At 32.4% G+C, this 27144-nt stretch overlaps 1 protein-coding gene across 1 annotated transcript; it reads left to right on the plus strand.

Annotated features, from left to right (window-relative positions):
• The first annotated feature begins 1996 nt into the window (after window positions 1-1996).
• Window positions 1997-23995, plus strand: LOC140446296 (uncharacterized). Its single transcript, XM_072538834.1, has 3 exons — window positions 1997-3524; window positions 3627-6368; window positions 23520-23995. Exons 1-3 carry the CDS (start codon window positions 1997-1999, stop codon window positions 23993-23995), a joined length of 4746 nt encoding a protein of 1581 aa, XP_072394935.1.
• Window positions 23996-27144: the final 3149 nt, after the last annotated feature.

Genomic DNA, 27144 nt, shown 5'->3' on the forward strand with positions numbered 1-27144 from the left:
GCCCATTTAATAAAGCGTTCTAATGTTCATGTTTACAATACGCGAAACTGTCACTACTTACAAACAAATCGCTGTAGATTACGTCTTTCGACAAAAATTGCCATAATTATAACTATTTCAATATTTTACCAAAAGGTATTAAACAGCTAAGCTGTAATGTTATAGAAAAATATCTTCTAAAATATTACTTTCACTGTCCAGAAGAATATATACAGAGTGGTCCTTAAGTAATTGTACAAAAAGAAACAGTAGATTCTACACTTTAAAATATTACGATTTAAGCCAAATTGCTTTAATAAAATGTTGATATTAAGAAAGATACAGGGTGTTAAAGTGCAAAATTAAAATTTAATTTTTCATTAAAACTTTCATGTTTGTAAACATTTATGTATACAAATTTACAACTGGGTACTTTTAACTATGATAAATTATAATTTGATGCACACTTTGATGTAACGGATAGAGGGCGTCACTTATGCCAAATATTTGGTATAAATTTGCACTTAATTTTTTGCTCTTTAAGTTACCTGTATTTGGGATAAAAAATATTAAATACAATATTTTAACAAAAAAATGTATGATTATTAATAACTTCAAAACTCAACAGTTTTCGATGTAATCGCGTTTTAAAAATCAGCTGCATAATTCTGATCTAAGGCAATTACTACAGGCAACGAAGAAAAAATAGGCAAAATCATTAATACTTCTGAATTTTGGTATAAAATACCTTTAACTAAAGTTAATATTTAACGAAAATATTATATATTGTAAAAAAGTATTGTATATAAAATATTGTGAAAGTATTGTATATAAAATAAATATAATTATCAGCAGGATAATTAATAATAGGATTTGACAAAATAACAGAATAATAGGATTTTACATCAAACATTTTACGTTTTATGTTAAATTAACTTCATAATCAAAACATTTTGTTTACAAACCAAATTAAGAAATAGTTAAACTAAATATCCTAACTTTTTGTTAAAGTAAGTGTTCGATATGTCCACCATTTTCTATAATTTATTTGTCAATATATTCCATAAAAGATCATCTCATATTAAATAGCATTATTGGTTCTAAAGAAACTGCTGCAGTATTCATTTCTTCCCATAGTTGGTTGCGAATGTTTATGGGATTCTTATAGGCAAGTTGTTTTAATGCGCCCCATACACCAAAATCAAGCATATTAAATTCGGGGCTACGTGGTGGCTATAATGTATAATGGTTAAAAATATTATTTTGGACACATATCTAAATCTTATGGTATATTATGGAACTACATCTTATTTGTCGCAGAAGTTAAATAATGTATTAAACTGTGATGTATCTCGTTCATTGGTTACTTATATAAACACGGAATAACCTATCGATGACACTACTTATTTATATGTGTTAGGACATTTTTAGAAAATTAGTTTAGTGCGGCAACATAGAGCCTGTCATATGTCCGTGCGTTTTATGTTCAAGATCAAACAATCTGACGGGATCAAGTCGGCAATTGACAATTTTGACATTAATCAAATAATTTCCAAGAAGACGCCACGTTTTGCCAGTAATTCACAAATTCACATGTTCTACTAATTAGTTTGTATAAAAATTTAATAAATAATTCTATTTACTCACACAAAATATAATTTACAGTCCACACATCTACCACAAGATAATCCAACATATTTTGGTCAATTCTAGCCGGATAGTGTGAGTAAAATAGAATCCATAGTTGTAACTAGAGGCTGTTCAGAGGTCGAAGACAGTCCCATTTACCATTTAGAGGATCCAAATCCATCAGTACATGTGAGTTTGTTCCATTTCTATTATCTTTAAGATTTGATCAAACAGTGTATTTGAATTTAAATTACCATAAACAGATTTTTCCATATTTTGATTGTATAACGCCATAGATTATCAATCAGCTAGTATTAGTATTCTAGCAAGGTATTTCTTATTATTATTCTTAAGTGTTGTTTTTGAAAGATTGCCATAAATCTTAAAAATGAGTAGCTTAGCCAACAATATAAGAATCAGAGGTTCTTATAAAGCCAAACTAACAAGTTTAGAGAACTTTGTGAATATATTAAAAAATGCTACACCATCTAGCAAACCTGAAATATCAGAAGTTCAGTTAAGACATGACTCTGGTAGCAATTTGTTAGTTGAATTTGATCAGATCCAACTACAAATTGAGATTGCTACCAGTGAAGATAAACTACAAGAACAAGTTGATGAAAGAGATGCTTTTGAAAATAGGTATTTTAAAGCAATTAGTTTTTTAAAAGATTACATTAACACTAATACAGTAATTAATACATTGCCTCCTAGTTCTACACCACATGTAGACTCATTAAATCATCTCTTGATGCCAAAAATGAAAATACCTGTTTTTAAAGGTGATTTTGAACAGTGGTTGGAATTCAAAGCCACATTTACCAGTGTAGTTCATTCAAATACCACACTTCCAGATATTCATAAATTTCAACTCTTGAGACAATCTGTGGACGGATATGCCAAACGTATTGTAGATAAAATTGAATTCTCAGGAAATTATTATCAGACTGCATGGGATGCACTCTGTATGCGGTATGATAATAAAAAATTATTAGTCAATAAACATATTAAAGCCATTTTCAATTTAGATTCCATCCAAAAAGAATCACCTAAACATTTAAGGCATTTATTAGATAGTGTCTCAGATAGCATGTCATCCATTGACAGTTTACAGATTACAAAAAGTAGTTTAACTGACCTTTTATTGATTTATATTATTTCCGATAAATTAGATAAACAAAGTTATAGAGAGTGGAAGGAATGTCATATTAAAGAAGAGCTTCCTACTTTAACTGAATTTTTTAATTTTCTAAAAGTAAAAGTGGACACTTTGGAAGAAATTCAAGACCAAAGTAGTCAAAAACCTAATAACAATTATAGTAATAATTCTGGTTTTAATTATAAACATGCAAACCGTGATAGTCGAGGTGAATATCAAAAAAGAGTTTTCCAAGTTAATGTTGCAGAAAGAAAGTCTTGCGTTTTGTGTAAAGGTAACCATTTAATATATTCATGTATTGAATTCCTAAAATTAGATACAAAAAATAGATTGTCTAAAGTCAATAATTTAAAGTTGTGTCATAATTGTTTGAGACATGGACATAAAGCTGCTGAATGTACTTTAAGACCATGTATAAAATGTAATTCCAAACATAACTCATTAATACATTTTGAAAATAGTCAGCAACATTCAACTGACACTGCTTTAAAATCTCCATTAGATTCATCATCAGTTAACTGTGTACAAAGTGATGAGATGCCACCAACAGTAACCCATCAGTTTTCTGCACAAACAATGAATATTAAACATACCCAAGTTCTTTTATCAACAGTGGTTTTTAATGTTAAATCCAATAATCATGAATTAATTCCATGTAGAGCAATTTTAGATAGTGGTGCTCAAACAAACTTAATAAAAGAAAGTTTTTGTAAAAAATTAAATATGTCCATGATTCCTACTAACCTAGCCATTAGTGGTATAAATCAAACAGTATCAAATATTACCAAAAAATGTCAAATTACAATATGTTCCAGAGTTAATAATTTTAGTATTTCATCCATATTTTATGCTGTACCAGCTATTTCAAATCAAATTCCTTCAACCAGTTTTGATATTAAAAACTTTAATATCCCATGCAATATTCAATTATCTGATCCTTTGTTTAATGAATCTGGTAGCATTGATGCTATTATTGGTGCCCACCTATTTTGGGACCTCCTTTGTGATGGAAAAATCAACCTAGGAAAAGGTTTGCCAAGTTTACAAAACACTAAATTGGGTTGGATAGTAAACGGAGCTGTCCCCTATGAGACAACTCATGCAGTGTGTCATTTCACTAGAACTATAGCCGAAGATGAGCAGTTAAAACTATTTTGGGAACTTGATTCAATCCAAGATCCCATACCACCATCAAAAGATGATATTTGCTGTGAGCAAATATTTGAAACCACTACCACTCGATCAGAAAATGGACACTTTATTGTTCAGCTTCCATTTAAGTTTTCACCTGAATTATTAGGAGAATCCTTAGATACAGCAATTAGCAGATTTTTGTTACTAGAAAAAAGATTTTCGAGAAATAGGGAACTTAATGATTTGTATAAACAATTCATTAAGGAATATCAAGAACTAGGACATATGGTTAAAGTTAACCCCACTGTTAGCTTACATCCTTCTAGAAAATCATATTTTTTACCCCACCATGGAGTACTAAAAGAAACCAGTCTTACCACAAAACTAAGAGTAGTTTATGATGGTTCATGTCCCACTACATCTGGATGGTCTCTTAATGACCTACAGTACACAGGGCCAAAAATCCAAAATGATATTTTTGACATCCTCATTAGATTTCGGCAGTACACATATGTGGTGTCTGCAGACGTGTCAAAAATGTATCGACAAGTAATTGTACATGAAGAGAATAGACCACTACAACAAATTGTCTGGAGAGACAATCCAACAGATAATATTGACGTGTATCAATTAACTACTGTAACCTATGGCCAAAAATCAGCTCCATTCTTGGCAATGAGATGCATGCGTCAGTTAGCCTTTGAACATGAATCTCAGTTTCCTTTAGCTGCAAAATCCATATTAGAAGATTTTTATGTAGATGATCTGTTGACAGGATCAAACAATTTACAAGAGTTACAAATGAGATGTAATGATATTTTTAAAATTTTAGAGTCTGGAAAATTTATTTTGAGAAAATGGATTTCCAATAATCCTGAAACCATTCTTAACATTAATTGTAATGATATTTCCAACAATGTTATTAACATAGGAGATTCTGATAGTTTTAAAACTCTTGGAATCCAATGGATGAGTCAACAAGATATTCTTTGCTTCAAAATTTCTCTTACTGTAAATTCCAATCATTTATTTACTAAACGCCAAATATTATCTATCATTTCCAAAATTTATGATCCTTTAGGTCTGCTAAGTCCAGTTATATTAATTGCTAAACTAATAATTCAAACTCTATTTCGACTTCAAAAACCATGGGATGAAATAATCCCTCCAGAATTAAATAACAGTTGGACCAAACTGTATAATCAACTACCATGTCTAAATAAATTACACATTCCAAGACCAGTACTTGGATCAGGTCATAAAATTACAAGCATCCATTGCTTTTGTGATGCTTCAATGCATGCTTATGCAAGTTGTATTTATGTATGCAGCATAGATCCAGAAAGCAAATACCATTCTCACATTCTGTGTTCAAAAACAAAGGTCGCTCCTATCAAATCAATAACAATACCTAAACTTGAATTGTGTGCAGCTTTGTTAGGTTCCCAATTAATTGACAAGGTCACCAAATCTTTATCAATTCTAAATATGCCGATATACATGTGGTCTGATTCAAAAATTGTATTAAGTTGGCTAAAACTGGAACCTAGCCAGTTACAAGTATTTGTTGCCAACAGGGTAACAAAAATACAATCACTCACCAGTAGTGATAGTTGGCATTATATCAATACAAAGGAAAATGCCGCAGATATAGCTAGTCGTGGAATCTTTCCTGAATTCTTTCTTGAATCACAACTGTGGTTCCAGGGACCGCAGTTTTTAAGACAACATCCTGATTTGTGGCCTAATGATTCAACTGATGAAGTAATTGAATTACCAGAGCTTAAACGATCTGTTCATGTATCACTTCATTCCACTGTTCAGAACAGCTGGATTACTAATTTTATTACCAGATTTTCCAATTTGCATAAAATGAAAAGAGTTTTTTCATATGTAATGCGTTTTATTAGAAATATTAAAAATAAAACAAGAGCCCCAAGCTTACTTTTAACTGTCCATGAAACCAATGATTCGTTTCTGCTATTAATCAAACTTGTGCAGGCAGAATCCTTTCATGATGACATTTTCTGTTTGTTAAATGATAAACCATTGAGCAAAAAATCCAGATTGCTTCATTTGTCTCCCATATTAGATAAAGGATTACTTAAAGTAGGTGGTAGACTTATGCATTCAACATTGCCAGAAAATGTAAAAACACCAATCCTATTGCCGAAATTTCATGTATTAACCAAGTTAATTTGTACACACTACCATGTCAGTAATTTGCATCCTGGGCCACAGCTTCTATTGTCATTAATCAGACAACAATATTGGCCTATTTCTGGCAAGGTATTAGTAAAACAAATTGTAAGACAATGTGTTAAATGTTTTCGTGTGAAACCTCCTCACAATTGTGTAAAAATGGGACCTTTACCCAATGAACGCATTATTCCTGCCTATCCTTTTGAAAACGTAGGACTTGATTATGCAGGTCCATTTCCACTGAAAGAAAAAAAAGGTCGTGGAAGTAAAATTTTAAAATGTTATGTTTGTGTATATGTTTGTTTTGTAACAAAAGCTGTACACTTGGAATTACTCACTGATATGACAACTGAATGTTTTCTTGCATGTTTTAAGAGATTTTTATCACGAAGAGGAATTCCTACCAATGTTTACTCTGATAATGGTTCAACCTTTAGAGCCGCTAATAAAGAGTTGAGGTCTATCAAAACCTTTTTATATGAAAACCAAAATAAAATTAATGATTTTGCTTTAACAAAAAATATAATTTGGCATTTTTCCCCACCTTATAGCCCAAATTTTGGGGGTTTATGGGAATCAGCAGTGAAACAAATGAAGTTTCATATGAAAAGAACGCTTAAGAATATAAATTTGACATATGAGGAATTTCTCACCTTGCTTACCCAAATTGAATGTATTTTAAATTCGAGACCATTGTTTGCCAAATCAGAAGATCCATCTGACTTGGAACCAATAACTCCTTCCCACTTTTTGACATTACGTCCTTTAGTCTCCATTCCTGAACCAAATCTCTTACCTATCCCAGTGAATCGACTAAGCAGATTCCAACATGTTCAACAGCTGCATCAGAGATTTTGGAACCGCTTTTCCAAAGAATATATCAGCCAGCTACACCAATCTTATAAATGGCACCACAGTTCTACCAACAACATTGTACCCGGATCCTTAGTTATCATCCGTGATACCAATCTACCTCCATGCAGATGGATTATGGGAAGAATAATTAAATTATTTCCTGGTAAAGATGGAGAAAATCGAGTAGCTGAAATCAAAACTTCCAATGGACTCATCACCAGATCTACACGATATTTGTTTCCACTGCCAATAGAAGATTAATAGTGTCGCAGTGTTTTATCTCGGGACTAAGTTTTTTTTGCTTTGATATTTACTTGTTTCCTACTATATTTTGAAGCATACTTCAACGCCGGGAGTATGTTAGGACATTTTTAGAAAATTAGTTTAGTGCGGCAACATAGAGCCTGTCATATGTCCGTGCGTTTTATGTTCAAGATCAAACAATCTGACGGGATCAAGTCGGCAATTGACAATTTTGACATTAATCAAATAATTTCCAAGAAGACGCCACGTTTTGCCAGTAATTCACAAATTCACATGTTCTACTAATTAGTTTGTATAAAAATTTAATAAATAATTCTATTTACTCACACAAAATATAATTTACATTCCACACATCTACCACAAGATAATCCAACAATATGATTACGTTACAGCTTACGAGTAACTATAATTACATCTCTAACAAATGGACTATTATGATTTACTAACGAACCAATATTATGCTGAGTTAAATTGCCTGTGTGTTTACTATATTTATAACAATATCGGTTATTAGGACAACGATGATGTTTTTGTAAAAATGCTGAGTCTTTCCGGTTAGATTTGTAGCAAAAGTATTATGAAACAAGCCACATATGTGTTATTCAATACCTGTGCTTTAGTTTCTATTTGTCCTAATAAAAATGGGTAAACAATTTACGTAATGAACAATAAGTATTCTTTTCGGATTTTTTATTAATTAAATAATTATATCAATATCTCACCACATTGCCAAGGAATATGACTACCACGACCAATCCAACGTTCAGAAAAGTTGTATTTAAGTATGTTCTAACTGCCTTCTCTCTACTATGTGGTGGTGTACCATCTTGCATAAACCACATATTTTGGGTTTTTAGCATTTTACAATAGAGAAAAAGTAATACAACGCCATTATAGAAACTTAAGAAGCGATAGCAAAGGGAAATTGTAAACATGATGACGGCCAACGTCTGAATACGGACACGGCACCTAAAGAAGAAGATGAAATATCTTTTCTGTCAATGTCAATAAAACATTTAGCACCTATAACAAAGCATTTTGTGATGTTACATTATCATCTTTGAGTTGTTTTAATAAGAATAAACTATGAATTATGCTTATCTACAGGTATTCAGTGCTTTACCTCATAAATATCAAACTAACAATTATTGTGCAGCTGACTTATAAAATGCGTTTATTTCGAAACGGTTAAATTTTCAGGTTACTAACAAGTATACCTTTTCTTTGTAAAAATAATGTATCTCTTTTATGTTTTAACACAAATAGAGCTAACTTAAAGAGCAAAAAGTTAAGTGCAAATTTATGCCACATATGTTGCATATGTGGCGCCCTTTATTAGTTACATAAAAGTAAGCATAAAATTATAATTTATCCTACTCAAAAACACCCAACTGTAAATTTTTGTCCAAAAAAATTTACAAACGTAAAAGTTTGTAAATAGCGAAAAATAAAATTTTAAATTTCCACTTTAACACCCTGTATCTTTCTTAATATCAAGATTTTATTAAACCAAGTTGGCTTAAATCGTAATATTTTAAAGTGCAGAATCTATGGTTTTTGTTTGTACAATTACTTAAGGACCACCCTGTATATGACCTCATTGCAAAACATCCACTGAACTGCTTACAGTGAGTTTGCCATAAATCTTTTTCTGTTTGATATGTGTTCTGGTTTGAGATATATTTGAGTTATGTTTTATATTCTTTTTTCACATACTTTGTATTTAATATACACTCTAATTTCTAAACACAAACCTTGGTATCATCTGAAAATAGCACATTCTGTCAATTTTTGTTCCAGTTTTTCTGTTTAAGACACCAATTGGAGCAATTCGTCTTATGAGTAGAGAAGATTTAAATATTAGAATTGACACTTTTTATTTAAAACGCAACTTTCCATTTAATTTAAAATACATAAATAGATATGACGATAACTCAGAATTAGTATAAATTAAAATATTAGTACGTATAACTTTAAATGCAAATGATCTAACTTCGTATTCCTCCGCTTGATATTTTTCTTGAAATTCACCTGAAAGCTTTGACAACTCTATTCAAAAATTCCATTATTTGAACCTCTTTCAACTGCAACTGCAAGTGAAAGAAGCAAAAATAGAAATAATTTTCCAAAGAGCCGGGCCGGTTCAGACAATCCCTTGGCTCTCCGGAAAGCAAGCGCTCCCTCGCGGCTGTAAATGCAAACAAGTTCTGAGCTGCATGCTGAACGCTCTTAGCTGGACTCGCAGTACAAAACAACGAAAGAGGAATTAAATTTTTGTTTTTAAAGGCTAATTGGAATTAGGTATGGGTCAGTCGATTTAGAACAGCATTGATGGAAATATCGCATTGGATGTTTAGTTCAAATTCTGTTGAACTTTTGCTCGGTTTTTACAAGTTTGCTTGTTTTGTTGCATTTATTTCGACTAATAAGATGGTTAGTGAAAGATTTTAATGGTCGTGTGAATATAAAAACACATACTGGCATATAGTAGATTTCGATATTTGAGCTATTTCCTACCTACTCTCAAAATTTAAAGTAAATCGATGAATATGAATAAAATTCAAAGGTTTTCTACTCTTTTGTGTAGAACTATTTTAAATTATTAGCAGACATTAAAATAAAGTATGTATTACAGTTTTAATTAAATTTTTTTATTACCTTGATTTATTTTATTACATTTTTCATTAAATCTCTTGTCCCATTTATTATTTTTTAATTTTTAGTTGAGCCGTATATGAGAGAAAGCTTAGTTAAACGAGCATATCCATAATTTTCCGTAATAAATTCTTTTAATTTTATCTTTAATATTCAGTATACATTACGTTGAAGCTTTTGTGATATAGGTATATTGCGCCTACAAAAGATTTTTTAATATTTCATTTAACTTAAACGACCTATTGTCTAAAAATTAACAGATTCTTTTCGCTATTTGTAAGTGACATTCAAGTAAAACAACAACCGTATCTAATCATAAAAAAATGTTTTTTTATTGTTTTGGAAGTCCAAGTAAGTCAAAGGGTTTTCTTTGTTTTGTAAGCCAAATAGACAGCATCCTCAAGAATTACCACTTTGCTAGTTTCTGCCAAAATTTGTGGTCTAAAGACAGTTTTTCTTTCTGGTCATCTGTTCAAATTTTTAATTGCACAATAAAATTATCGCAAGTAAAACATGTATCAAGTTTTGGCTTTTTAAATCTGAGGTTAAGCTTTTTTAAATTCCTATAAATAAAAAAACCGGTAAGATAGTTTCGAAACAAATTCAGATTTCTGCTTTAATCTGGAGCCATCTAAAAATTGCAAGGCATAGCCAGACGTTGATAAAGATGTTAATAGAGATATGGGGAATCTAAAATTTGCATTCCACGACATGTCTTCTCAAATAAGCAGAAATCCTTAACGAATTTGTTTCTTGTACTCATACAGAGTAGATCCGAATAAAATGAAAAAGACAGAAAAGATTTGATTTCACGTTCAAAGCGTCTATGTATCTGTTGATACGTATTTCGACTTAATAAGTCTCATCAGAACAGTTATTCATAGCCGTTCTTAACGTGAAAAATAATCTTCTCTGTCCTATTAGGAAGCAACAATAAAATGGCTTCGTTATGGACGCAATAGCGACATCTGATAGAAAAATCGGTAAGATAGTTTCGAAGTTTCGTTTTAGAAGACTCCAGATTAAAGCAGAAATCTGAATTTGTTTCGAAACTATCTTACCGATTTTTCTATCAGATGTCGCTATTGCGTCCATAACGAAGCCATTTTATTGTTGCTTCCTAATAGGACAGAGAAGATTATTTTTCACGTTAAGAACGGCTATGAATAACTGTTCTGATGAGACTTATTAAGTCGAAATACGTATCAACAGATACATAGACGCTTTGAACGTGAAATCAAATCTTTTCTGTCTTTTTCATCCTATAAATAAATTTTGATAGATGTGGGCGCAGGTGTGGACTGTTTGAACAATTTGTACATTTTTTGTAAAGTTATGTGAGATGGCAAGTACTTTTTCGAAGTTTGCTTACGTGAATAATGACTTTCGTATCATCATCATCACTGGCTCGACAACCCTTTTTGGGTCTTGGCCTGTTCCAGGATTCTTCTCCTTTCTGATCTGTTTCGTGCTTTTTTTCTCCAGTTTTTTATTTTTAAGGTTGTTATATCATTTTCTATTTGTTCTAAGTATCTCAGTTTCGGTCTTCCTCTTGTTCTTTTTCCTAGTGGCATCTGTTTGAATATTTTGTTTGGTATTTCGCCTTCTTCCATTCTTTCTACATGTCCTATCCAACGCAGCCGTCCTATTTTAATGAATGTTATAATGTCCGGATCCTGGTATATTTGGTATAGTTCAGAGTTGTATCGTCTTCGCCATACTCCGTTTTCTTTTGTGCCCTTATATATGTGTCGCAAGAATTTTCTTTCGAAGGTGGCTAACAACGTTTCCTCTACATATTTTGTAAGTACTTTTTCGAAGTTTGCTTCCGTGAATAATGACTTTCGTATAGTGAAAATGAAAGTATATGATTTTTTATTTCTATTCGTTTTTCAGGGAAAATAGAGGGTAGGAGAGGTCTCGGACGTAAAAAAATGTCATGGCTGCGCAATATTCGACAATGGACAGGAATCCACAGCTATGAAATGCTTCGCAATGCTGCTAAAAACAGAATTATTTAACATCTCACCTGACAAGACGATGTACGGTGGACGCCTACGCAGAAATGCATGGCACCTTAAGAAGAAGAATTCGTTTTTCTTCAGTAATTTTCGTTTTTGGTGTCTTCCCTCTTTTATCTTCTACATCAGTACCTGCGATCGTAGATTGAATCTTACTGGCAATAGACCGATAGTTTAAACAAAGTTTTTGCTTTCATCAAAAACGTTAAGAAGACAATCATGACAGATAGGCTTCTTATTTCCGTTAATAAAACGAGAATAAATCAAAGTTCTTGACCTGGATTTAACCTTGTTCAGATCCATTGTTCTTGGTCGATCTGAAGCAGTTTATTTTATTTGAATAAGAGATGCCATTTCTGTTGCTCTATTTGAGTACGAACCTAAACCCCAATATTCATCAGAACACTTTTTAACTTGTTTACATTAAAGCGATCTTTACATTTTATTCGGCATAACCTTAATACTTTGGCTTCGCCTGAACATATTGGTTTTCCTTGTAACGTAAGATAACCTGTTAGTAAATTTCGCTATAATTTCTTCTCAGCTTTGCATTTCCTTGTGTTTAGTTTTTCTATACGTACATACTTATACATTTCACACGGTATAATATTAACGAAAACATTGGAAGTGATAAGAAACGTGAGAAACGCACTGTAATTAATACCCAAATTACGAATTTAATCAATCATTTATATAATATATCCTTTTTTCATAACTCCCTCAGTCTTTTCGCTAGCCAGCGATTTCACTGATAACTGTACCCAATCAGTTAAGTCAAACGTTTGGTGAGGCATACGCCGATCTAAACCAGATAAAAGGACTTGATTGGTTAAGTTCATCTTCAAAATGGATAAAATTGTGAGTATGAAAAAGGTCACTATTTGATAGGGAACCACAGGTATAACATTTGACTTGTTTTTGTTATGCCAGCGGTAGATAATTTTTTTAGGTGATTTAATAAATATAAAAATTTTCTAAAAAAATTGACTTGTCTGCTTATATCCGCCGACCACACATATAATATATTAAAACGCAACTATGATAGCACAATTAGAAGAACATATAAATCCCTTCCCCTGTTTTTAAATCTAGCCCTAGAAGACGTCTTCAAAACTACAAATTGGTCAACATATGGCATCAACAGGAACAAGTTAAACCATCTCAGATTCGATGATGGCATGATGACTGTAGTGGACACACTCAAGAAACTACAAATTATGATGGAGTAACTCGCAGATAGCTCCCAACACGTCGGCAATCAAATGAGTGCCTTCTTTGAGAGTTACAAACTCTTCTTCTTCTCATGGCGTCGTCTCCTTTCGAAGGTTGGCGATCCAAATGGCAATTGTAGTTTCAGAAACTGCTGCGCTAAAGATTTCTGCGGATGAGCGGTCGAACCATCTCCTCAGGTCTTTCAGCCACGAGTTCTCGCGTCTTCCGACTGATCTTTTGCCCTGTACTTTTCCTTCAAGTATAACTTGAATTAATTCGTTTCTTTTGCCTCTCAACACATGACCTAATTATTGCATTTTCCTGTCTGATTATTCTTATTAATTCTTTTGTTTACTCATGCGACGAAGAACCTCAACATTCGTAACTCTTTGTACCCATGTAAATGCATCTATCAGATTGCTATTTATTTATACCAAGAGAGACAAACTCTCTCTTGGTATAAAAGTAAGAATGCACTAAGTTTGCATGAGTTGTAGTCAATAAAAAGGGGCTATTAGGTAACTATTTCTTACTACTCGAGCTTTCAATTGTGGTTACAATAATTTTTAAGATCTAAAATAAAAATACAAATCATCTGATAAAGTGGAACGAATAGTTGTAAAAAAGTAGTAACTCACCAAATAAAATTGGGTTTTTGCTGAAAAACATAATATTTAAAAAAAAAATTATTATAAAAATTTTTTGTTCTGACAAATGTTTCTCCTTCTTTTTTGAATTTTAAAAATGTTGTTTGATTATTTTGAGATACCAAAAAAAATGTTACAAGTATATGGAGAATAAAATAAAAGTGGGATATTCTGGTGGTTTTATGAATGAATTATAAGAAATAATATACTTAATTATAATTTTACGTAGATTTTGAAATTCTGATCTTTTGTTTAAATTAGTTTTACTTGGTTATATAATGGTGGTGAAGAACTAAACAATTTAATAAATTGTTTTCTGTCCTCTGGCCTGTCGAAAATTTACAAATATTAGTCACTTTCATCAAAAGCTTGCTATTCCTCTAATCAAAATAAAACTCATATGTTATGGCACTGCATCAGCCGTTCGAGCTAATTCCGATTTAAACCAAAAAGTCGAACTAATGTCTCCAAAATCTTACCATTTTCAGTGGTTCGGATACAGAGGTGCCAGCTATCCTTTGGTCTGTGAAAAATTTGCAAATATTATTTGCTTTTAGCAAAAGCTGAAGCAAGCTTCGCCACCAGAGAAGATGGCACCATTGTGCCTGAACCAATGAAAGTGAGAAGCTTTTGGAGATATTAGTTAGACATTTGGTTTGAATCGGAATTAGCTCAAACGACTGATAAAGTATAGATACTGAAATAACTGTTATATCGTTCTAGAGATCCGATTCAGACGTGAAAAATTTGGCTTATTTGTGCTCCAATGCCATAATATATTCTTCTTTAAATGCCGTCTCCCAATTGGAGGTTGGATATCATCATCACTATCTTTACTCTATCTACCGATGCTATAGAGAGTTCTATAGAACTGCATTTAAACCAGTCCCTTAAATTCTTTAACCACGACACTCTTCTTCTTTCTATACTCCTTACTCCTCTTATCTTTCTCTGTATTATCAGGCTTAGCAGTTTATATCGCTGTCCCCTCATTACGTGTCCCAGATATTGTAACTTTCCTATTTTTATTGTGTTTATTATTTCGCATTCTTGTTTATGTGTTCTTGCTTTAATGTTGAGCTTTCAAGTCCATATTGCAGTATTGAAAACACGTAGCAACTTAGTGCTCTTACTCTCAGTTCTAATCTAAGGTCTTTGTTGCAGAGAATTGTTTTCATTTTTACAAACGCATTTCGTGCTATTTTTATCCTGACTCTTATTTCGGTTGTTTGATCATTATTGTCTGAAATCCAAGTTCCTGGGTATTTGTATTTATCAACCCTTTCTATCGCTACATTACTCAAATGTATGTTTACTAGTATATTTGTTTTCTTTGTAACTATTATGTATTTGGTCTTTTTTATTCATTTTAAGTCCATATTTTTCACAGAAACTGTTTGTATTTGTTTAGCAGTAATTGGAGTTGTTCAGCAGAGCTTGCCATAATCACGATGTCATCTGCATATCTTATGTTATTAATAGATCTTCCGTTTATTATTATTCCTTCACTTTGAGATAGTAATGCTTCTTTAAAAATGATTTCACTATATACAATAAATAGTAATGGGGACATAATACATCCCTGCCTAACTTCTCTCCTGATTTTAATTTCTGGGCTGGGTTCGTTACCTATTACGATCTGTGCTTTTTGATTCCACTAGAGGTTTGTTATTATTCGTAAGTCCCTATGGTCTACGTTTTTTGTCTGTAGAATTTGGACTAAATTTTCATGTCTTACTTTGTCAAATGCTTTATCAAGATCAACGTAACACACATGCACATCAACATTCATATCCATGCATCTTTGAGCTAACACATTAAAAGCAAATAACGCTTCTCTGGTTCCTAGTCCGTTTCTGAACCCAAACTGACTATCATCTATTCCTTTTTCCAGTTTTTCATTTATACGACCATGTATTATTTTCATGAATAATTTGAGAATGTGACTTATTAGTGATATTGTTCTATATTCACTGCAATATTTAGCGTTTGTAATTTTAGGGATAGCACAAAAGGTAGAGAGTAACCATTGTTTCGGTATGTGTACTGTTTTGTATACTGAGTTAAATAAGTCTACTATAATGTCTAAGGTTTCATCATTTATGCATTTTATGGTTTCTATAGGGATTTGGTCTGGACCTACTGCTTTACCATTTTTGCTGTTTTTACGGCCATTTTAATTTCCTCTTTTAATATCTTTAAAACCATATCCTCTTCTACTTCTATCTCCATCTGTTCTGTTCTATTGTCTTTGAACAGTTCATTGATGTATTCTGTCCATCTCTTTAATTTGTCGTTAGTATTCAACACAAGTTTCCCATTTGTATCTTTCAGTCTTCCCGGTTTCCTTGTTCTATTGTTGAGTTAATTCTTTAGTTTTTTTATGTGTGTTAAAACTATCATGTCTTTTCTGGTATTCTTCTATTTCTGCGCATTATTCTTTCAGCCATTGTTCTTTCGCTTTCTTAATTCTGTATTTTATTTGTTTATCCACTTTTTTGTACATCTGGTTATCTTTTTTTTTATATTGACGTCTTTCTTCCATTAAATCTAAAATTTCTTCCGTCATCCATTGCTTCTTTTTATATCTGGTTAATATTAGAATTTCTTTTTGACTTTTATCTATTTCTGATTCTGACAAATTCTAAAGAATTTGTTCTTTAACATTCGTTAATCCGTTGTTGATTTCCTCTGCCGCCTTATGTGTGGGTTCCTTAATTTACTTGTATCGATTTTTGCATTTGTTGTTCTTCGTTTTAATATTTTCATTTTGACCCTAATTTTGGTCACTACTGATCTGATCCTATGTCGGCACTTGGATAGGTTTTTGCGGATATAATTGCGTTCCTGTATCTTTGTCTAACTAATACATAGTCTATTCTTGGTTTCTTACAATTCTCTCTTCTTGATCTGCTGGTGACTCCCAGGTATATAGTCTTCTCTTTGGCATTTTGAATAATGTATAATATATTAGCTATAACAAAGCCATAATATATGGCTCTTATTTATCAGAGCAATAGCAAGCTTCTCCTATTGCTCTGATTGCTGATATTGCGTCTTATACTAGTGAAGAACAATTTAGAGCAGCAGTCAAGAAGGTATGCGTAGCCTCATGATTTGCAACCTTGGATAGAAGATGAAACTGAAAGAAAAAGCCACGGATGAAAACATCATTATTTATTTTATAATTTAACATTAATTTAAAATAAGTCTTGCTTGTACTAAAAAAAACATTGTTTTTGTGAGTCACTACAAAAACTGAATATGAACTATACTGTATAAACAATTATATTAAAATATTAATACAATAATTATATTAATACATTATATTATTATATTTTGACTCCTAATTAGTTACCATTTTAGTTTTAAAAAGTTGTGGATTTATGTAATCATAAATAATTTCAAAAATTAAATTTGGTAGCAATATTTACAAACGCTTTCCATTAAAATGCCATTAATGAAATAATTAAATGACATTAATGTTGTAGGTGTTTGCAATTATTGTAGACTAAACGTAAATATAGCACTTCAATAACAATCTAATTAAAATTGAAAATTAATGATCATTAGCGCTAACTGACCTAAACAATGGAATCGACATTTGCCCATTTTGTATTCCAGGAGTTAATAACAAGCATTCTCTCTTGTTTCGTTACTGTCAAGCTTTGTTCTATAATAAATATGACAAAAGCTATGAGGAAAAACACATTTAATTAAAGCTTTTGAATAGAAAAGGGTTCTATTATAACAATCTAAAGTAAAATTAACATTTAGAATATTAGATTACAAAATCATATATTTAAAAAATATTTTAGTCACTTTTTTAGTCATAATTTATAGTTGTTAATAAGATTTACGCATATCAACAACGTAGTCAGTGATGATAATACAATTTACATACATTTCACTTCAAATATACAAAGTTACATAAAAATAGATAAAGAAAATCTGTATTACTACTTCGTCAGGCGCAACCGATTTGATAGGAACACACATTGTTTTTTTATTAGTTACTACTGCTTAACAGGTTGATGGCCTACCATATTTTTGAGGTATTCTAGGATGCCGTTATGTTGTATTTAGTGTTTTCGTTTTTATTTATGCCATAAAGCATATAAATAACTATGGGGAACACATTTTCTGTTAAATTAGATCTGACACTTGTTTTCGTATATTATGCGTAAAAATTATGCGTATACAGAAACATAAAATAAAAACGTACCAAATATACAATTTACAAAACATTTTATGTAAGTTTAATCGGGTTTGTACAATTAAAATTGTTTAATTAATGAATAGTACTCACAAATTAAGATACTAGTTTTCGTTTATAGCTTTTTCTGCAATGTTCAGTTTGTGTAAATTCTTGATGGAAACGCTCACACTGCTCATCACTCACCGCATCAAGATTGTTCGGGAAATTAGCAAGGTGGTTACGTAAAAAATTCACTTTATTGCTCATGTTGCAACCTAGCTTTTGGAAGCTCTCCAAGACTTGCTGGACAATGTCGGCGTAATGCAATGCTCGTGTATTTCCACGAAATTTTTCACAATGTTTTTAAATGCCAACTACGCATTCTTCTCAATTTCTGAAATTGTTACCACAAAATGTTATTCTGCAAGAAGTTGCTGAATCTGTGGACCATCAACACCACCGGCCTTTATCTTTTCAAATGACAGGCTAGGAAATTTCGACACTAGATACTTAACACACAGTCTCCTTCAGTTGGCAAAGCTTTAACAAATTGCTTCATGAGACATAATTTTATATGCAGAGGTGGAAATATAATATTCTTTCTATCGACAAGTGGTGTACAATGTACAACGTTTGGATCGCCAGGTCTCAGGTCCGGTCTTGGCGGTTAATGCGACTGCACCCAATGTTGCGCACGAGCTCTGCTGTACCACATACACAAAAATCAGGGATACTTTGTGTATCCACATTGTTGACCAAGTAGGAAATAGACTATTTTAAGGTCAACACAAAGGATCCATTGGTGCATGTGATATTGCGACAGATCAATGACTTTCTTTATTTTGTCATATTCTTCACGCAAATAATCTGATTGGTCAATTGGAACTGAACCAAATAAATTTGAATTGTGAAGGAAAAAACACTTTACGCTCCGTTTTGATCTATAAATAGTCGCCAGTCAGTTGCGTTATAGTTTGAAATTCCCAATTCATCCATTAAACCACTTACATTATGGCAAAACACAAATCCACCATCACTTTGAAAGTATTACAGAAATACCCTTTCTTGTGTTTGAAAATAGGATACCTAGGCTCTCTTGTCAAGCAAGTGTTTCTCATTGAGTCGTGATGCTAAGAGCTGTGAAGCTTTTTTGGAACTTGAATCCCTTACATACGGAGTCATCTTCAATTTCGAAATCTTCATCGTTAGAGTCGCTTTCATCTGTACTATATCTGTATTCCCCTTCTTCCAAAGAGAACAATTCATTGAAAACTGACACGGGGATTTCGGCTGAATGCGGCACTGGACGTATCGCTGACAGTAAACTAGAATACTCTATCTTACAATTGCTTTTCTTGTTATATCCTGATGTTTTCACTATACAAAAGTAACAATTACTTGAATGATCTTTGGTCTCGCGCCAAATCACAGGTATATCAAATGAAAGTTTAGCATGTGTTCCATTGGTCCACATCCGAAAACCCTCAACACACTGTTTACACACTTTATGAGGTGCCTATGCTTTATCTTAATCACCAAGTTTCATTTTAAAATAGACAAAATATGCTTGTCTGACAAATGTACTAATGTTTGTACTTTGACGACTGGGATTGATGAAACTATATATATGTCACATATATAACAATCGGGACTGTTTTCGCACTTACGACGTGTAGGAGCAGAGGTAGCCATAAGGAAACGTTTCAGTTCAAACACACTAAGTAGTTCTATACACTTCAGTTACAAAAAACTAAATACTGCTAACCGACACATAACGTTTCACCACAGTATAACAGACGTAACTGAAGTGAACAGGCAAGTCTAGACCAGTTGCAGTTATCTGCGTCATTCTCCACACCCACATGCGTCTCACCCACATAAAAAGCGTACGTGACGTAATGAAGAAAACTAAAAACAGTTTGGAAACCAGCATGCCTAATCCTATAGAAAACAGCTAAAAAAATCTACTAACTCAACAGAAATTGAGTTTCAAATTATTCCCCAGTGTAACAGTTTTGTGAACTTAAGCAATTTTTTTTATCTAAAAGTAGCGAATAGACTACTTAGGATATGTGATGAAAAGGCAAAAATACGCATTATTACAACTTATTATGCAAGGCAAAACAAAGTCAATAGAGTCCTCATAGCCATGATGATTTCCAACCTTCGATTGAAGATGGAACTTCAAGAAGAAGAAGCGAATAAAAAATATACTCCTATCGGAGTGGTCGGTGTCAAGCAATAATATTTTCACGGGATGCCGAACACTCTGATCGGAGATGTTATACATTTTAACAGTAATACGAATAACATAAACCATATTTATGTAACAACATAGGAGCACTAAACTTGTAATATCCTAAAAGTATACAAACAAAACATAATTACACTTTATTAAGTGAAAAATATGATATAAACAAATTTACTCAAGGCAACATACACAAATTTACGGCAACATAAAGAAATTTACTCAAGGCAAAAAATATAAGAAACGCCCACATTATTTTGAAAAACACCAAACTAACACAAACTCATTTATTTTATGAAAGTCTTCGAAGCATTTACACAAAAATCGAAACTTCCTGGACATTGTTTACATAATTCAAACGTCGTCCGTTTTCTTACTTTGTTTTGTCTGTGGACAAAAATATTCTGTTTTCATTACCTGCGAATGGGATAACTGATGAAGTTTGCAGATTGAAATTGCTATCAGAGGTAAAAACATATATTTGCCTTCTAAAGTTCATGATGTACGAATGTTCATCGACGGGGATACCTGCTCTTAAAAATGAGACGGGGTAGGCCAGTTGGAGCCAAAGTTCTTTTATAGCATTTTCTGCAAGGTCGTGTGGTATAGATGGAGATATATTGGATATTATTATTCTTTTTGTGGGGGAGACTAGCCTGCGAAAACTCATCACAGAGTTTCCTACTGTCAAAATCGGATGAGATTTTAGAAGTTTGTCGACGAGTTCTGAATTAGAAATATATACAAATTCTGTTATTAGATATCCTGGATGCGAATAGGATTTGTTTCGGGCCAATAGCGTCACCTACTGCCTTGGCGTAATCGAACAATTTTAGATTTTTATTGGCATGCAGTACTATGGCTTGATCCGTCTTTGGAAAAATTGATTTGGTTGCAGTTGCATATGAGGAAGTTGAAGTAGAATTATGCTGAATATTTTGTGACATCTTAAAAAGTTGTGAACTGTAAGGATCTGATGTGAGAACTGTATTTGTAATCGGTCCCTTGTAGTCAAAAGTAGACGAAAAATTTAATTATTTGTTAAATTTAGTTAGGTTTTATGTATTTTTTTCCAAAAATATATATATTATGTAGGCCTACGCCACTGGTAGCTGGCCCAGTTTTTAAAGAAATTATTAATTTGCTAATTAATTAATCGATCCAAAAAAGACATGCAATTAGGCTTATCGATACATACGGTAAAGTCTGGTCTTACTATTATAGTATTTAAAAGTAGTTGTTTGGTTTCACAAAAAGCACTAAAACTAGGAGCAAAACACTGATACGATGTTACCTAATTCAAGTATACACTGGGAATCCGAACCACATTTTTAAAATAACATTTATTGACGTTTTAACATCCATATGGTTAGCCCTTTTTGAAAACGTATTTACTTGGTAATGTTAACAAGTTGGAGTAAATTTTAAACGAAGTGAAATGCTTTATTTGTCCACATTTATGTGCAGATTTTTATTCAGTATATTGCGGTATCTAGTTTCTTTGATATTTTATCGTATTATATATTGTTAGTCTTAGCGCAATATAATTTCAGGAGATCTTTAGTTATTGCATACAATTAAAAATAAATGAAAATTTGTTTAAACATAAAAAATAAAATGGATTGCCTAACAAATACTATTAGCTTAAATGTCTCAATTTTCAATGCCACTTTTAATTCATTGGGAGTAAATTTTAGCGGTTTCAATTTTAAAGCGATTTAAGTAGAGGCGTAAAATATCCAGGTGGTTTTATCAGTTAGAGTTGAGCTTCGACTTGTAGGATGGAGACAACCAGCAGCACCAGCACTCGAATTTGCATGTAATAGATTAGATTGCTTTCATTTCCTCCCGGATAATTCAAGATAATTAACTCAACTATGCATAAAACATATTGTTCGACATTAATTAACCCAGAAGTCCCATCTGGAGGTATTAATTATTCAAATTTGGACAATTTAGTAGGTAGTCCTTAGCAAAATGGAGAACGCCGGCTCGTTAATGAACTAAAAGGAATGAGATAGTGTATTTTCGGTAATAATAGAAGGGATATTAAACGCCATGGCATGTGGAAAATATTTGGGAAACCGGATGCAAATTAATTGCTTAAGTTTAATAATGTGGCCGAAGTACTTTTGTAACGTATGGAAATGTAAATTATTTAACTCGCTAAAAGATCTTTTTACCACAAATTATGTTTAACATTTATTTAGACGGTGTTTTGTAACCACGAATTAGGTCAAAAATCCTGGTCTTGAGAAAGGGGCTAGAAATATATTACGTGGAATAATAATTTTTATAACATCCTTATTCATTAGTTTTATAATTTTTTTTATTGCTTGTACCACTATATAAGTTAAAATAGTCCGAATTCAACTTTTCCTTCTCTTGCTATTTTTCTTTGTAGGCTCCAATAAAAAATTAATAATTTATTTGTATGTCTTGTAAACAATCAACTAGCCCCTCTTTTCAGTGGTATTTGTAATTTTTATTGAGGTTATAGTAGATACTCACTTTTTCTTTAAATTCCGTATTCATCAGTGGATGTTGGCACAAATTGAGAGTGTTCTCCATAGTGTATCTAAATAATGTACTGTCCAATCCAGGATGTTCTTCAGCCAGGCATATTGCCTACTTCCTTGCAGATCTCTATTGAGCAAAGCTTCTATACTGGCATTGTATTACTTTTTCTCTATAGCAAAATGCTAAGGCGAGCATCACGGCATGAGTGCCATAACATGGTGTCATGGAAGAAGCGTCACAAAATAGCGGTCTTCACATTGATTTATTACTCCCCATCAATTCGTTTCTAACCATCTATTTATTCTTAGCAGGTTAAAAATAAAAACTGAAATAGAACTGAAAATGAAAATATCTTTAAGAAAATACAGAAATTAAACGAAAAGTAAAAAATTATAAGAATATCTGTCAATAAATAAATATATAATATTATGGTATCGGTTTTTAATTTTTCTGTTTATTTTACTACATCTTTTATTGACAGATATTCTTATAATTTTTTACTTTTCGTTTAATTTCTGTATTTTCTTAAAGATATTTTCATTTTCAGTTCTATTTCAGTTTTTATTTTTAACCTGCTAAGAATAAATAGATGGTTAGAAACGAATTGATGGGGAGTAATAAATCAATGTGAAGACCGCTATTTTGTGACGCTTCTTCCATGACACCATGTTATGGCACCATGTATATATATATATATATATATATATATATATATATATATATATATATATATATATATATTAGAAGTGATTATTTCGACCAAAAAATAATTTATAAATACGTTCAAAACGCATAGGTTTTGATGATCCGAATTTTGAATCGGTTGCAGAGCAATGGCTGGAGGAATGTGATAGTGATAGCAATAAAGATTTATACCCCGTAAGTGAGAGTGAACATTTTAGTGACTCTGAACAATCAGCAGATAATGGCAAATCCGATAATCATATAGGTAATGAATACGATATATCCGCATCTGGAACATTTGTTGGAAAAAATGGATTTGAATGGCGCAACAACCAACCACCTGAAAAAGTCCGCACAAGAAAGCATAACATTATTTTGCAATTACCTGGTTTACGTCAGAAAGCAAAAATACTTGGTGACAATCCGGAGGTAGTAGATGTATGGGAACTGCTATTTACCGAGGCCATAATTAAAGAAATCGTCCAATGGACCAACGTCAAAATAGACTACGCAAAAAGAAATTTTACTAATAAAACTTCAGCAAGCTACTTTCAAGAAACCACTTACTACTTTAGGGATTCGCGCTAATTAAAAAACGATTAATAATATATATAGAGAAGAATCTAGGAGAATACCAGGGAGGATTTCGGAAAGGAAGATCAACAACCGATTAAATTTTTATGCTAAAACAAATCCTGACCAATTGCTATGAATACAACATTAAAGCACAAGTACTTTTCATTGATTACAAAGCTGCCTACGATACAATAAACAGAAACAAGTTAATAGAAACACCAAAAGAATTTCAAGTGCCAGAAAAAATAATAAGATTGGTAAAAATGACAATTAGACAAACCATTTGTGCTGTGAGATGCAACGGTACAGGCTCAGAAGAATTCGAAGTGAACAAAGGTGTTCGCCAAGCAGACCCGTTGTCTACATTGCTATTCAATATAGTTCTAGAAAAAATTGTAAGGATTAGTGGGATAAATCGGTCCGGTACTATTTTATACAAGGAGCACCAATGCTTAGCATACGCTGATGATGTGGTTCTCATTGCAAGAAATGGAAAAGAACTATCAAATATAACAAAACGACTGATTCGGGAAAGCTCTAAAATGGGACTGAAAGTTAATATTAATAAATCGAAGTACATGGAGATCTCGAGCAAAAAAGGAATAAGCACCAGGGGATCCTTTAAATTGGAGGTGGAGAATGGATCAGTTGTAGAATTCGAGAAGGTGGATGAATATATGTACTTAGGTACTCTTATTGATCAGACATGTAAAGAAGAAACTGAAATCAACCTGAGACTGACCAAGAGCAACAGGTGTGCTGGAGCCATGAGCAAAATAATTAGGGCCAAAGATATATCTCGTAATACAAAAATAAGAGTATACAAAACTATAATTAGACCCACAATACTATACGATGCTGAGACATGGACTATAAACAAAACCGTACAGAACACATTGGAAGCATGGGAAAGAAAGATACTTCGCAGAATATTTGGTGGAAAAGTAGTAGATGAAGAATGGAGAAGACGAACTAATGCAGAAGTGTATCAGTTGTATGCTAACCCTACAATAACAAAAGTGATGAAAAAACGTATACTAGAATGGCTCGGCCATCTAGAAAGAATGCAAGGTAATATACTAGTCAAGAATATTGCTTGGAGAGTACCTAAGGGCAACAAAAAGAGAGGAGGACCAAGAAAGAAATGGAGAGATGCAGTGATGGAAGATGTCAGAGAGATGGGAATCAGATATTGGAAGCTGTTAGCTAAGAATAGAAAACGATGGAAATTATCCATCCAGCAATGGGCCTAAAAGGCCTGTTAACGCTGTACATACATACATAACAAGATTGTTAGGTCTAATATTACTACACCAATACGCAATATGGGAAACGACGTACTTAATAAACGAGCAACCTGTAAATTTTGTAGCTGGCAACTGAAAAGAAGAACAAAATTTTGTTGTTGCAAATGTAGCCAACCTATTTGTTTACAATGCTCTAAAAAATTTGGAATAAATGTATTCAAGAATAAAAAATCGTACAAGATGAATAAAAAGCAAACAAAATTTTCATGTATGCTTAAAAATAATATCCTTTATTTATAATTTTAAAGTTATACTTCTATACGCGCGTTCTCTGCGTTCTTCTATACTCCGGTTAATCATTCAGGGCAAAATCGAAGGAAAACGTTGGGCCGGAAGAAAACAACTGTCCTAGCTGCGTAACATTAGACAATGGACAGGTCGAACGGTCGAGGAACTGTTTCATCTAGCTGCCGACCGAGAATCATTTCATCAGCTTGTCAATATGACGATAGCCAACGCTTGAATACAAGCACCACACACAAAGAAAAAGAATATATAAGAATGAAATGAATTTGTATTGATAAATGATTCTGTAAGAAGAGGAGAATTTTTTATTCCCCAGTAAGAATTTGTTAAATTTTCTGTCAAAAGTAAACCTATTTTGTAAACCATAGTTGGCTAACATTTGCCTACGTATGTGTAAAGGTGGTTCCTGGGCTTCTGCTAGAACTGCTTGATTTGGTGAAGACATCATAGTTCCTAGACAAATTTTTATTGATTTAAATTGTATTCTGTCAAGAGTTAATAAATTTGTTTTGCATGTTGAACTGTAAAGAATACAACCGTAATCCAGAATGGATCGTATGTAGGATCTATAAAACATTAAAGATATATTTTGATCTGCACCATATCTTTTTTAGAAACGAAACGCAGAAAGTTAATTCCACGCTCGCACTTTTGTTTTACGTACTTTATATGGCTGGACCACAAGAGTTTTTTTATCTAGGATCATGCCTAGATACTTACACTCTTCTGCTAAGGGGAAATTATAATCACCTATCTGGCATTTGCCTGTGACTTTTTGTTTACGTCTAGTGAAACATACAATCGAAGATTTGGGATATACTAAAACCTTATGGTACTAAAGCTAAGTTTTAGATTCAACATACAATCTTCATAAGATTTATGGCTGGTACATAAACATATATCGTATGCATATTGAATTATTTTGCATTTTTCATCCATCAAACCATGCAGATCTGCAGTATAAACATTAAAATAAAGGACTTAGAATAGAGCCTTGTGGGAGACCTTTATATAATATTCTTGGACCGTGTAATACATTTCTATCGTCCCGTATAAAGTATTTATTTATATGAATACATCCATAAAAAAATAATCCTACATAATTCTCCAAATTGCGTTAACCCGTCTCCAAGACGGAGTATACCACTTATGTAGATATTTATATGTATACCACTTAAGGGTTAAAAACTACTAAAATAAGAAAAAAATTACTACCTATGTTCTTAGTAGAGACCGGTATAGAATCCTTTAGCTTATATTATCATGAAAGGTAAAATGGAATTTCGCAGAGGAATTGGAAGGAAGCAAATGTAATGGATCAAGAAAATTCGCAATTGGATAGGAATACATAGTACCTAACTACTATTACAATTAGCTAAAGAACGTGAACTACTCGCCAATCTAGTTGCTAGCATTAGAATGATCTAATATGACACTGAACAAGCAACAATACCAAGGAAGATATTATTATACACAAAGACTAAACTGGCTTGGTCACCTAGAAAGAATGCCAGATAATCGAGATGTAAAAGTAGTTCAGAGATGGAAGCCCCAAGGAAACAGAACAAGAGGAAGGCCCCGTAAAAGATGGATAGACGACGTAGAGAG

Source organism: Diabrotica undecimpunctata, chromosome 7 (assembly GCF_040954645.1).
Source record: "Diabrotica undecimpunctata isolate CICGRU chromosome 7, icDiaUnde3, whole genome shotgun sequence".
NCBI lineage: Eukaryota > Metazoa > Arthropoda > Insecta > Coleoptera > Chrysomelidae > Diabrotica > Diabrotica undecimpunctata.

Bases quoted from the DNA above. Each gene is read 5' to 3' on its own strand.
- LOC140446296 (XM_072538834.1), top strand. From the start codon at position 1,997: ATGAGTAGCTTAGCCAACAATATAAGAATCAGAGGTTCTTATAAAGCC. The intron at 3,525-3,626 runs GTATAAATCAAA...ATGCTGTACCAG, and splicing joins TACTAACCTAGCCATTAGTG to CTATTTCAAATCAAATTCCT. The intron at 6,369-23,519 runs GTAAAATTTTAA...CAAAACGCATAG, and splicing joins AGAAAAAAAAGGTCGTGGAA to GTTTTGATGATCCGAATTTT.